The 14,036-nt window shown below is 41.2% G+C and overlaps 1 protein-coding gene and 1 pseudogene across 1 annotated transcript in view; one reads left to right on the forward strand and one right to left on the reverse strand.

Moving 5' to 3' along the window:
* The window catches only part of Pacs1 (phosphofurin acidic cluster sorting protein 1), a gene marked incomplete at its 5' end in the record, with an annotated part of 170,056 nt that overhangs the window by 42,250 nt on the left and 113,770 nt on the right, over positions 1 to 14,036 (reverse strand). Inside the window, 1 exon segment of the mRNA XM_005384427.2 lies at positions 10,908 to 10,995. Coding sequence (XP_005384484.2) covers positions 10,908 to 10,995 — 88 coding nt within the window.
* On the forward strand, positions 746 to 1,808 carry LOC102017887 (annotated as a pseudogene).

Genomic DNA, 14,036 nt, shown 5'->3' on the forward strand with positions numbered 1-14,036 from the left:
ACCTATGTTCACAGCGCCACAGTCTGTAACAGCTGTATCTTGGAAATAACCCAAATGCCCATGAACCGATGTATGGATAAAGATGTATGTGTGTGTGTGTGTGTGTGTGTGTGTGTGTGTGTGTTTAATACAATGGACCGCACTACTCAGCCATAAGGCACATCAAAAGAGTAAGAGCTTTTAACCTGTGACAGTGTCCTACCCTTAGTGCAGAAGAGCAGGTTTTCCCCAGTATTTGTATCATGGTTCTCAACAGGTCAACTTTTGTGGTTTAATGGGTCTGTCAGTCTGCTCACTTACAGGCTTAACAGAAACCTGTAATATACTCTCACCTCTTCTGAAATCCTGGAGTCTAGCAGATACTTATTAAAAACCTTTCCTCATCTTGGCTCAGCTCTGATGATGAAACAATACAAGCTCATTCTTTCTGTTTGTTTTTTCCTGTCAACACTGTTTTTAGTTTTGTTTTAGTCTTGTTTTTCCCTCTTTTCCCCCTTCTTCCCTCCCTATTTCCCCTTCCTTCCTTCCTTCCTTCCTTTCTTCCTTCCTTCCTTCCTTTCTTTTTCTTTTTTCTTCCTTCCTTCCTTCCTTCCTTCCTTCCTTCCTTCCTTCCTTCCTTCTTCCCTCCCCCTCCCTCTCTCTCTTCTTTTTCTCCTGTCTTCTTCACCACTTTCCTGAGGCTTGGGTAATCTTTCTTTGTCCTTCAGCCTTGTTTTTAATCTCTGTCTCTTCTTTTACTTCTCTATTTCTCCTCATTCCTTTTAAATTTTCTCCTCTGAGGTAAAATCACTCTATTGAGTAGATATTTATACAATTTTCTGGTCTGTCTTATATTTTGTTATGTAAGTCTTATACTACAGTTAAAGGTTGCAAATTAAGTTATCACAGTTTGTCACTTTCTAGTCTGTTCTTGATGCTATTGTTATTACTGAATGTGCTCATTTTTCCACTGCCTACTCAATATCTCTTCCTGGATATTTAACTGGCATTTCAAACAATATGAAAAACTGACATTTGATTTTTTTTCTTCCAAATCTGCTTCACCTTCACCATCCTCTTCTCACTGAACATCAATTCCATTTTACCAGCTTGAGCTAAAATTTGGTGTCATACTCATTGTTTATGTACATTGCCTATTATCTCACTTTCCTGATTCATCTTTTCCCAAAATGGAGCAGTGAAGGTGTCCTCTTACTTCTCTATTAAAAACCCTCTTCAAATTATACAGGTGTGGTGGTGCACCTCTGTAATCCCAGCACTCTAAGAGGCTGAGGCAGAAGAACCACAAGTCCAAGCCCAGTCTAGGTAACTTAGCGAGACCTTGCTTCAAAAGAAAAAAAGGCAAATAACTAGACTGTGCAGTTACCACCATGGGCTTCAACCCAAGAGGGAGATGACCCCAGAGGAGCTACAGAAGTGGGACGAGGAGAATTTAACATAGGCCCACTCTCTGTGCTGACCCAGTCAGTCAAACACAACACCCAGGTGCTCATCAACTGCTGCATGAAGGCCTTTGAGGGGCACTGTAATGTGGTGCTGGAGCATGTGAAGGAGATGTGGACTGAGGTCAAGAATGGCAAGGGCAAGAAGTCCAAGCCAGTAAACAAGGACTGCTACATCTCCAAGATGTTCCTGTGTGGGGACTCTGTCATCATGGTGCTGGAGAACCTGTCCATTGCTGGAAAGTAGGGGCCTCTTCCCTGCTGTCAGGACCTGCTCCAGCCCTATGAAGATGTGTTCGTTGTGATGGAAGTAATAATAAGGTGATGCACTGGCTTTTGTTTTATTTTGTTTTTTGAGACAGGGTATTGCTCTGTAGTGCAGGCTGGCCTTGAATTCACACTGTAGCACAGGCTGCCCTCAACCTTGTGATCCTCTTGCCTTACCCTCTTGAGTGCTGGGATTACAGGTGTGTGCCACCATGCCCGGTTAAGTGCTGCACTGTTTCCAAACAAATGGCTGGGGATGTAGCTCAGTGTGAAGGCCCTGGACTCAGTTCCCAGTACTACAAGCACAAACAAAACCCAAATCCTCCAATTCATATAGAATGGAAGCCCGAGACCTCCACACTTTCATGTGATCTCTGCTCCTCTCTCTTCTCTAGCTTCACTGGCCTCTTCTTACTCTTTCCTCCTGATTTTTCCAGACTCAAAATGTACCACAGCCAGGCCTGTCTGTAAAGGGGGCTTCCCTAGCTTTTGTCTCACCCTAGAATGTTCTTCTTCCAGGTATCTGAGTGGCTCTGTTCATCAAAGGTTTTGCATCTTTTCAGGGAGGCCTACCTGGATTATCACATATAATTTGTTAACTTTCTCCACTGAGCACTCTTCATATTACCCCCCACCATAGAACATATCCCCTTCCAATAGCAGCAGCCTTCATTATTTGAACTCTCATGGTCCAATATGTGCCATAATGCCTGTAAAAATTTCTGTCCCAAATGTACTATCTGAACTGTAAACTTGTTAAAAGAAATCTGCATGTAAAGGAAACATGATGTAGATTGCACAGGCCAGGATTACGGCTAGTTCTGTTTCCTTTAAGCGCAGTACATGGTTGTTCTCAACACTTCCTCAAAATTCTCATCGTCCCAGTATTTGCTTTTTCCAGCTGCCTGGGGCACTGTCAACTTGGGTACAATTTCAAAATTGTTTTTTAGTATCTTTACATATATTTATTTTTATAGTACATTTTTGTTTGCAGTGTAGAAGCAAAGCAATTTACACCTAATACTACAGCATCATTTTAGTACATACAATACCCATACTGAGTGTTAATGTATTAAATTTGAATAAGTAGTATCTTAGGTACTTCTTGTTTAAGATATAAAAATTCTTGGCAGATTATTATATAGATATTTAAGAATAGTGTGGTGATATCTGAGGAAATTGGTTGAGGTTTCCTGGATGTCTGAAAATGCAGTTATTTTTCCTACTTAAATACAGTCAGGCGTAATCCCAGTACTCAGAGGCTGAGGCAGGAGGATCACCGTGAGTTCTAGGCCAGCCTGAGCTACAAAGTGAGCTCAAGGCCAGCCTGAACTGCATAATGAGACCCTTGTCTCACAAAAGACAAAAAAACCAAAAAAACAAAAGTTGAATACCACCCTGTACTACATAGTGAGACCCTGTCTCAAAAATATAAAATAAAATAAAATAAATACAGGCTTTTGTCATTTTATATATATATATATATATATATATATATATATATATATATATATGTTTTTTTTAATCTAATATATTTTTAAAACTGGATTAAATTTCAAGCCTGGTGTGGTAGTGCACATCTGTAACCCCCTGTCTCAAAAAAAAAAAAAAGATTAAATTTTAAGGAATGCCTGCATACAGTTTTCTTTTATTTTGTTTATTCTCTCTTTCCCTTCATTGCTGTGATTTTCAACCTTTGGTGTCAGGACCTTTTCATACTCTTAAAAATTACTGAGGATCCCAAGTAGCTTTTGTTTCTGTAAGTGTTATCCTATATTTAACATATTAGGAATTAAAACAGATATTTAAACATATTTATAAATTCATTAAACATAACAATAGGGCACCAGGGATATAGCTCAGTGGCACAGTGCCTTGCTTGGCAAGCGCAAGGTCCTGTATTGGGTTAAATAACCCTTAGTTACTGCAGGCTGATCAGGCCCGCAATCTCCCAAATGAGTGGATGGTGAAGGCTTAAATAAATGAGACAATGGCAATGATTTCAGGGCTCCAGGAGGGACTAACTCTCTTACAGCTTCAATATTCTCTGAGTTTAGCCAAAGACTTCTCTGAGCAGCCCATATTTATTTGGTTTTCAAACGAAGGAGGAGGATACTCAAGAAAACTCCGGAATCTCGAAGGACCTTGGGAGAATTTTCCCAAGTAGTAAATTAGTCAATCAGGAGAACTACCTTATCTTTAGGTTGGTACTTATTGTAGGAGTGTGGAGACTGCAGCTGCAGGCTGCAGTTAGTTGTGGTTGGAGCCAAATGTCCTCAGCTCTGGCCTCATCTTGTCCTTTGAGAAGTCGCACATTTATAGGCCAATACAGGCCTCAGGGTGACCAGGGACTCACAGAGGTTTACTTACTATGAGTCCCCTGCCCATCCCCAGACAAGGTGCCTAAGCTTCAGACAACTCACCAGTAAACACGGAAAGCCAATTGGTTAATATTAAATCCAGCTCAGAGCCACTTTTCAGTGGTCTCCAACAGTCCTGAGTTCAATTCCCGGCACCAAAATAAATAAATAAATAAATAAATAAAACAATAAAGAAATGATTTATAAACATTTATAAACATTTTCTATGGAAAATATATTTTACAAAATCAAAACAAATGAGAAGATGGCATTTTCCCTGGGGTATAATTCAAATGCCACACAATTCACCCACTTTGAGCGTACAATTCAAAGGCTTTTAGTGTATTGAGGATTGCTCAACCAGGGGCTGGGGATTTAGCTCAGTGGCAAAGTGCCTGCCTGGCAAGCGCAAGGTCGTGAGTTTGATTCCTGATACCGGAAGAAAAGACAAAAAACAACAACAACAACAAAAAAGAGAATTGTTCAACCATCAGCTCAGCATCAGAATATTCTTATCATTCCACAAAGAAGCTCCACATTCTTTAGCTGTCACTCTCTCTAGCCTGCCCATCCCTCTACCTCTTGCCCTAGGCAATCACTAATCTACTTTTAGACTCTTGAGATTTGCCTGTTCTGGACATTTCACGTAAATGGAATCATAATGTGTGGTCTTTTGTGACTGATTTCTTTCATTTATTAGCTTAATAGGGCATGTGTGCATGAGCATGTTTTAATTGCTGGGGGTTGAATATAGGATCTTGTGTATGCTAGGTAAGCACTCCACCACTGAACTACACCCTTAGCCCTTTGGCTGTGGCATGTGAGACTATACTGAAGGTTCATCTACCCTGTGGCATGATGTACTTCATGCTTTTATGAATATACCATATTTCTTTTATTGACTCACCAGTTGATAGACTTTGGTTGTGTTGTGGTTTGGATCTAAACTGTCCCCCAAAAGTCTCATGTGTTTGGATAGTGAATGGCTCATGGGGTGCTATACTCACTAGTGGATTAGTCCACTGATGAATTTATAGCTGATTTGCTGTTAGGAGGTAGAACCTAGCTAGAGGGACGTCGTTGGGACATGACCTGGAAGGGTGTATCCTTATCCCCAGTTCCTCCCTTCTCACTTCACTTCCTGGCTGCCATGGGTTAAAGCAGTTTTCCTCTACCATGTCCCTCCGCCATGCTGTATCTGCCTTGGAGCCAATTAACCATGGATCGAGTCTTTTAAAAACAACGAGTTAAAATAAACCTCTCCTCCTTAAAGTTGTGGGTGTCGTGTAGTGTGTCCCAAAAGTAACTAATACAGAAATGTTGTACCAGAGTAGGGTGGTTGCTGTGACTATACCTGATCACTGCAGTTCAGAAGAGAGGTTCAGGCTAGAAGTTTTAGAAAGTTGAGCAGTGCTTGATGGGTGATACTGGTCAGAGCTCAGAAGACCACAATGCTGATAGGAATGTGCAGAGTAAAGGCCAGGCTCAGGAGGAAATGAGGACCCTACGGGAAACTGGACTAGAAGCCAAGCAAGTTTCATTCTGGCAAGGAATTTGTCTACCTTTTGTCCATATCCCAAGACTTTGTGTGAGACCAAATTTAAAGAGGATGAACTGATCTGATAAAGGAAATTTCAAAGCAGCTCAATGGTCAGACTGTGGCATGGGTACTTAGCCAGATCTACAGTGAGAGTTAGGAGAAAAAAGCAGAAGTAAGTTATTTGAAAGTTTGTAGTTTCACCAGAAAGGAAGCACCTGTAAAGCTGAGGCCTAAGACAGCATGGTTGTTGAAAAGATTAGTATTATAAGGAAGCTGAGAAGTTTGCATTGGGACAATAGGAAAGATGACTTGAAGGCATGTCAAAAATTAGTAAGATCCCATTCATCTCAGGCTCAAAGATACAAAAATATAAATCTTTAATTTGAAAAGAAAGTCCCTAGACCTCCTGCTAGAGAAGGAGTGCAAGGGAATTGAGTCCTCAGGGTTTATTCACCATGCTCATTCATCTAGGTATTCACAGGCCACCGCAGGTATGAGTCAAGGGGGCCCAGCTATTCCTTGAGCTAGCAGTAGACCTTGGGGTCATCCATATGGTACTACTTGTTTTATAGGCATGCAGAAGAGTTATGGGGTCAAGGAGGCTTCTACCCTAGATTTCAGAGGAAGACCTGAGAGGCCAGGCAATATGCCCCTGAGAGGGAAATGTGTGAAATTGTGAGAGTGAAGCCACAAGTGTAGTGGAGGCCCTAGGAACTTAAAGATGTCAACAACATGGAACATTTGCTGAAAAAAGCCACAGGCAGTGAGCAGAGCTAGCCCATGAGAGAGGCTATGTGGGGTGCAACCAGCAAGGCCATAGGAGTGGGGCTACTTGAACCCTCCGGAGTGCACATCTGTTCCATGTACTGGACATGGAGCTATAGGATTCTGCTGGATTCTCGTTTTACTTTGGTTTAATTTCTTTCTATCCCTTCTTTTGAAATGGGAATGTTACCCCTGTGCTGTTGCATGTTGGAAGTATTTAACTATTTTTTATTTTTATAGGGGCACACAACTAAGAGTTTATCTTGTATCTCTGAGGAGACCTCTGGACTTAAACTTTTCAGCAATGCTGTACCTGTTAAGACTTTGGCAACTCTTAGAGATGGACTAAATGCATTTTGCATACTGAGATCCACATGAGCCGTTTGAGGGCTGGGGTGAAATTATACTTAGATCTAAACTGTCCCCTCAAAGTCTTATGTACTTAGAAGGTGACTGGGTCATGGAGGCATTTTACTCATTGTGGATTAGTCCACTGAGGAGTTTATAGCTGACTTGTTTGTAGGAGGTAGGGTCTGGTTAGAGGCAGGTCATTGAAGCATGAACTGGAAGGGTGTTTTCTTGTCCCCAGATCTTCTCTCTGCTTCCTGACTGCTATGGGTTAAGCAGTTTTCTTCTGCCATGTCCTCCTCGCCGTACTGTTTCTTCCTTGGAACCAATCAGTCATGGCCTAAATCCTCTAAAAACATGAACCAAAATAAACTTCTCTTCCTTTTAAGTTTTGAGTGTCAGGTATTATATCCCAGTGACAGAAAACTGATTATACAGACTGTTTTTACTTTTTTTTTTCTGGTACCGACAATCGAACTCACAACCTTGTGCTTGCCGAGCAGGTACTGTACCGCTGAGCTAAATCTCTAGCTGTTTTTACTTTTTAAGCTATTGTGAATAATGCTGCTATTAACATTTGTATTTCAGGTTTTGTTTTTGTTTCTCTTAGGTATATACCTAGGAACAGAATTCCAGGTCATAAGGTAACTCTGTTACCCTTCACCCCAATACACCTCTTCAGTACTAGAAATTGAATCCAGGGCCTTTGCACTGAACTACATACCCTGCTACCACTCCCTCTCTTTGTTTTTTTTTTTTTCATTCCCCTTCTTTACATTTTTATTTTTTAAGACAGGGTTTCACCGAGTCACAAAGTGGCCCAGGCTGGGCTTGAATAATCCTTGTGCCTTAGCCTCCCAAAGGGCTGAGATTACAGGTGTATGTCATCATGCCTGGCCTGTGTTTAAACTTTTCAGGAACTGACAGATTGTTTTTGCAAGTGGCTGCACTATTCAACATTTCCAGCAGCAGTGTCTGAAGATGACATCATTTTACATTTCTTTTTGATGTATGGCTTAATAGAAGACAAGTAGATTCTCATACCTATTTCTCTATTCAGTTTGTTATAAAGTACTATTTTTTTGTTGAGTATATAAAAAAATCTAGACTCAAAAGAGATAAATAGCTGAAGAAAGGAGAAGCATTTGAATACCTTTTAAAATAATTACAGATTATTCTTCTTTGACATAATACCAAAACTCTACAAGTGGCAGCATTTCTTTTTTTTTTTTTGTATCGGGAATCAAACTCAGGACCTCCACTTGCCAGGCAGGTGCTGCACCACTGAGCTATATCCCTAGCCCCATGGTAGCATCTTAAAGGTTAACTGCAAAGTAGAATTATAAACCATATAAATAAGGCTTTTGCACTTATATATCAAAATTGAATCAGTCAGTAGAAAAAAGGAGCTGGGCATGGTGGCGCACGCCTGTAATCCCAAGACTCGGGAGGCTGAGGCAGGAGGATTGCCATGAGTTTCAGGCCAGCCTGGGCTACATAGTGAGTTCAAGGCCAGCCTGAACTATGTAGCAAGACCTTGTCTCAAAAAAATCCCCTAAAACCAGAAAAAAGGTCATCACTGAAAAGGATATGTAAGTGATGATACTAATGTACTAATGATAATTTCTTAGTACTAGTGATACTAAGTACTAATGATAATTTCTCAATTTCGATAAATGTAGCACGGTAAAAAAAAAAAATTAAGAAAAGCTGGAATCATGAGCCAAAATCAACCCTTTCTCCTTTTAATTTGATTGTTTCGGTTATTCTGTCATAATGATAGAAAGCTGACCAGCACAGGTGGTTGACAGTGCAATGATTGCCGGTATGTCCTGGAGCATTTGGGTTTTGGTGCCAGGAACCTTACCCTCTGTTGCTCTTGTACTTTCAAAACAAATGTGAACATGGGGCAAAAGGCAAACAATGCCACAGCATTACTGTAAAAATAGTCCTGTACCTTCTGGAAAATACCTTAGGATCCCAGGGTCTATGGACCTCATGTTGAGCACTGTTACTCTTTTTTTTTAAGTGATGCTGGTGACTGAACACAGGGCCTCACGCACTCCAGATGAGTGCTCCACCACTGGGCTACATCCTAGTACTAAAGTTCCTTAAAGGAAGGGATTTTTGTTTGTTTTGTTCACTGCTGTATCCCCTATGTCTAGACCAATGTCTGGCACATAACAGATGCTCAGTAAATATCTATTAAATGAAGGCCCACACCTATAATCCTAGCATTTGGGAGGCTAAGGCAGGAGGACTGCTTTAAACTCAAGCTCAGCCTGAGCTACATGAGTTCAAGGCCAACCTGAACTATACAGTGAAATTCTGTTTAAACAAAAGTATTAAATGAATGAATAAATAGATAACTGCATAAGTGAATGTGATAATACCTATAATTACTTTCAGCTGCTTGGAAGTAAAACAATAAAAAGAATTCAGGATATTTGTAGTTTTGGTATAATTTAAAATTTTATAGAATGCTAAATATTTAATCAGGAAATAAAATAAATTACTTCTTTCAGAAAAAGCATTTAACTGCAGGAGTGGGAAAAGCAGTAGGGAATATTGCAAACTATCCCAACAGTGTGTGCATAGAAAAGCAACAGCCTTTAGTGAAGGAAACACTCCCTGAAAACTAGAACACTCCCTGTGACCTAGAAATGGGGCAAAACCAGGAAAGGAGGACAAAATATAAAAACTGCCACTTCACATCATTTCCCACACTTGTTTTTCCAACCCATAGTGTCTGGGAACATTTCACAGAGTTGAGAGGAATTATGTATAAAATGAATAGGGAATCTGAATGTAAAAGGGGACATACAAGATTCGTAAGTAACAGAAACATCTGAAGTTTCTTTCTTTTTTTTTTTTACTTAAGTTTCAAGGACTAAATTAAGATAATGTATTTATACCAGAAAGGGACTCAAGGACCACACTTTATGATTCACATACTGTGAGTATTACAGATATGGACTTTGATTAAGCCAATATTCATACAATAAACTGCTGTATAAAGGGGAGGTAGCCAATAAGTGTTCTGGTTGATATGGAGTTATGTAGTTATTGTTTTTAGTCAATAACATTCAGTAAACACACCATCCTCAAGCTGAAGAATTCAGTCAGTATTTCACACCTGCAGAGGCACTCTGGAATCTCACTAAGTTCCAGGGAATCATCATTAGGAAAGATTATCAGTTAAGGAAGGGCAGGGAAGAGGTTTAACAGAACATAAATTACATATTCTGGTTTTAGTCCCAGCTCTGCCACACTTAGTAACTGGCTGGCAATAGGTAAATTCCTGAATGCTTCTGTTTGTTTGTTTGTTTGTTTGTTTAGTTGAGACAGGCTCTTGCTATGTAGCCAAGCTGGCCTCAAACTCATGGTGATCCTCCTGCCTCAGCCTCCCAAGTGCTGGATTACAGCCATATGCCACTATGCCCAACTATGAATGCTTCTGTAGGCTATTTTTTCCCCTTTTCCTTTCCTGAATTCAGGAATAATTAAGAATATAAACATTTATGAAACATTTTGATTTTCTTGAAAATACTGAATCAAATGTAAGAAGTTAAATGTGAGGATTACTCTTAAGTTAAAATATCCCAGTAAATTTTAACATTGCCAAGTCTGAAATAATAATCCGTTTTTTCCATCCTATGAAAAGCTTACAAAGTACTTCCTATGACTAAGACTGAAACTGACGCTGGCCACCACATAACTGCTGAGCTGTTTACAAAACTTTTTTTTTTTTTTTTGTCTTTTTGAGACAGGATCTCACTATGCAGTTCAGGCTGGTCTTGAGCTCATTCTGTAGCCCAGGCTGATCTCGAACTTGCAACAATCCTCCTGCCTCAGGCTCCCGAGTGCTGGGATTACAGGTGTGCACCACCATGCCCAGCTCATACAAAACCTCTTAGCATCTATCTCACTGATCCTCTTGTGGAGGCAGGGCAGGAAGAACCATTTCTGTTCTTCTGACAAAGAAAGTAAAGTGTGAAGAAACTGAGAGCCACAACTAAGAGGCAGAACCAGGACCAGGATTTGAGAGCTCAGTCGTTGCTCCAAGACTGCTCCTTGCCTTGTGGAGTGATGAGAGAAAAGTGGCTCCCGGGGAAGTTCTAAAGCCCCAAGAGTGAGGAAATGGCTATCCAGCTTCCCAGGCCCTGAATGCACTGCTCAGCTCACCTGTAGCTTCACGGCAATGACCACGGAGTTAAGATCTTTATCCATTTCTTTTAGCATAACAAGCTTCTTCAGGGTCAAGCTGAACAGCCTAGAAAAACAGAAAGAAGATCCTGTCAAATACAAGTAACTTGTGAGAAACTGACAGTGTGCTGGGGGAACTTGTTCTACCTGAAATAAGACTGTGAGAAGGCCACTCCCAGCCAACGGTCTCCTCCTTCAGTAAAAGAATGTCCCTTTTAATTTTTATACTTGGTGAGTGTCAATAAGGGATATCCATGAATATCTATGGATATGCATTTATCTCAGGCCAAAACCAACACACAAGCTGGGAACTGGGGGACTGACAGTTTGAGGTCAGCCTGGCTACATAGTGAGTTCAAGGCTAGCCTGGGCTATACAGTAAGACCCTGTCTCAAAAACAAAGCCCAAAACCAACATTTTCTCACTCTTAACAAAAGGGCAGTTTCTGAGGTGGGGGAGAGGGATCAACATGGTTATTTCCTCAACTAGTTCTTCCTCTATTTGCTACCTGTAGACACCTGACACACTTACACAAGTAAATGTTAGCACCATGGAGAAAATTCACACACAGAAAACAGATACGATTTGGCAGGACATGATTAAATGGTTACAAATTTGATTTCAGTTGAATTTTGCTATTTGCTCCAGAAAACCTTCAGAGCTACACATTAAGAAAGTGCCCTTAACTAAAAGTGATAGGACTGTACTCTCTCTGGGGCCTCAGAGACACCCACCCGCCTTGGCTGTGGCCACCCTGTGGCAGGATTGCCCTGGCTGCTTACAGAGGCTGGGAGGCTGACTCTGGGCTCTGCCTATTCTCCTGGTCTGGGTGGTTAAGGGCTTGCAAAATCTCCTCCTTTAGCCAGGCACAGCTGTGTGTGCCTGTCATCCTAGCACTTGGGAGGCTGTGACAGGAGGATCACTTCAAGTTTGAGGCCAGACTGGGCTACAAAATGAATTCAAGGAAAAACTAGTTGAGGAAATAACCCAGCCTGAACTGACAGCAGAATGAGAATTTGTCTGAAAAAGACAAAACAAACACACAAACAAAATCTCTGTTGTGAGGTTCTGGAGATTGGAAGACACCTGAGGGATGCTGCTGAACAGTCACGAGAAGGCCTGAGAATCAGACTCTTCATGTTTATTTGTTTTCCAGCGCTGTGGCTTTCTTGGTTTCATCTGATCTGTGTCATCCACGCTCTTGAGGCTCAGCCACACTGAAGGCACCAAACTCCCTCCTGCCAGCCTCTAGATAGTGCTGCTTCTTCTGCAAGCCAACATTTCTACTGCTGGTGGCCAACTAGCTAGCACCTCCTCAGCCGGTGTCAGAGTCCCTTCAGCGGGGCTCCTGTAAGGCCCCCTCACATGCCTTCCTGGGTTCATGTTCTCATTTCTTGAATCTGCCCCATCTGTTTGTAGCACTGCAGGTCTCTCCCTTCCCTTTAAGCACAGATGTCCTGTCCCCCCTAGGAACTCTGGCTCTGCTAACACCGACAGGATCATTACAGTTCATAGTTGGAGACTAAGAAACATACAGTAGTACCTTGCTCATTAACTGGTTCCAGGAGGTGCAGTAAGTACCAAAAATGATCAGTACCAAACAAATTGTTTTGCCTGAAAAGGCAATCAACACAGACAAGTTCTAGACTGCATGCCGAGTATCAAATAAATGATGAGTACCAGGAAAAATTTTCACGTCAAAATGTAGCCAGTACAAGTTTCAAAGCAGTCCAGTCCCAAGGCATGACTGTAGTTAAGTATACGCTTAACTGATTTTTGAGCCTCAGTGGCTTGAGGACTGGTATGTTCAAATGACGACTGGATGTGCCCAGCGTTCTGCCTCACTTTTGGCTGCTTACTACGAATGCTTCTACGGGGTCTGGTTTTTCATTTCCAATGCATACATTTTATACCCTCAGGGTGATCTACTAGTGCTAAATAAACTCACTGCAAGACAAAAGACCTGCAGGAGTAAATCTGGGACACACATATTTCTTCTCCACTGTTTTGCATACTACCCACATTAGGAAAACATCTACTCCAGGCCAGATCTAAGCCAGCTGCTGGAGATGCTGAAGGATGTGATCTTTTTTTTTTTTGGTACCAGGAATTGAACTCAGGACCTTGTGCTCGCCAGGAAGGCACTTGTGTCACTGAGCTATATCCCTGGCCCTAGGACATGGTCCTTGCTTTGTGGAGCTCATACAGTCAGTGAGAAAGACAAACCATCACACCACTCTCCTGTCCTCTCCTCTTTTATCCCTTACAAGGCTCTGGACCATCTTTCCTCTCATATGATATACAAAGTATTGTAGGACAATGTGGCAGAATTATGTTAAAAGGAAAAACATCACAGAACAACAGCAAAAAAACTAAAAAAAAAAAAACCCTCTGTATGTCACAGTATTAATTTACAAAAACACGAAGAATAATCTAGTACCTTAAGTAAAGCAAGAGAAAGACTGGATAGGTTTAGTGTTCTCTTAGAAATGAAACATAATGTAGTGATTTCAATGGCATCAGTTCAACAGGTTTTTTTTGTTTATCTGTTTTGTTTTTGCTTTTGTGGTACTGGGGATTGAACCTGGAGCCTCACACATGGTAGCCAAATGCTCTACCATGGAACCACCCCAAACCCTTTTTATTTTGAGACAAGGTCTTCCTAAGTTGCCCAGGAAACTTGTGGTCCTCCTGTCTCAACTTCCTGACTAGTTAAGAATTACAGGTATGTGCCACTTTACCTGCACTGCACATGGGTTTGTATGTGTATGTGTGTGTTTAGTGGTATGGCTAAAGGGGATTTGAGGACTCAGATGGATTCTAATTCTTTAAAGTATAAGAACATGTAAAAAAAAAAAAGTCTATCACACATTAAACATTTACCTCACACCAGTAACTTACATTTCATTGACTCATTTAAGTTTCATAATTCTAAGAGGTGGATATTATGCCCATTTCACAGGTAAGGATGTTGGGAAGAATTAAGAAACCTGTCTAGCTGACATGCCGGCCTAACACTATAATCCCAGCACCCTGGTAGGCGGAGGCAGGAAAATCATGAGTTTGAGCCCAGGCTGGGTAACTTAGTGACTCAGCAAGACTCTGCCT

Source organism: Chinchilla lanigera, unplaced genomic scaffold, assembly GCF_000276665.1.
Source record: "Chinchilla lanigera isolate Chin_1 unplaced genomic scaffold, ChiLan1.0 scaffold00021, whole genome shotgun sequence".
NCBI classification, from domain to species: Eukaryota; Metazoa; Chordata; class Mammalia; order Rodentia; family Chinchillidae; genus Chinchilla; species Chinchilla lanigera.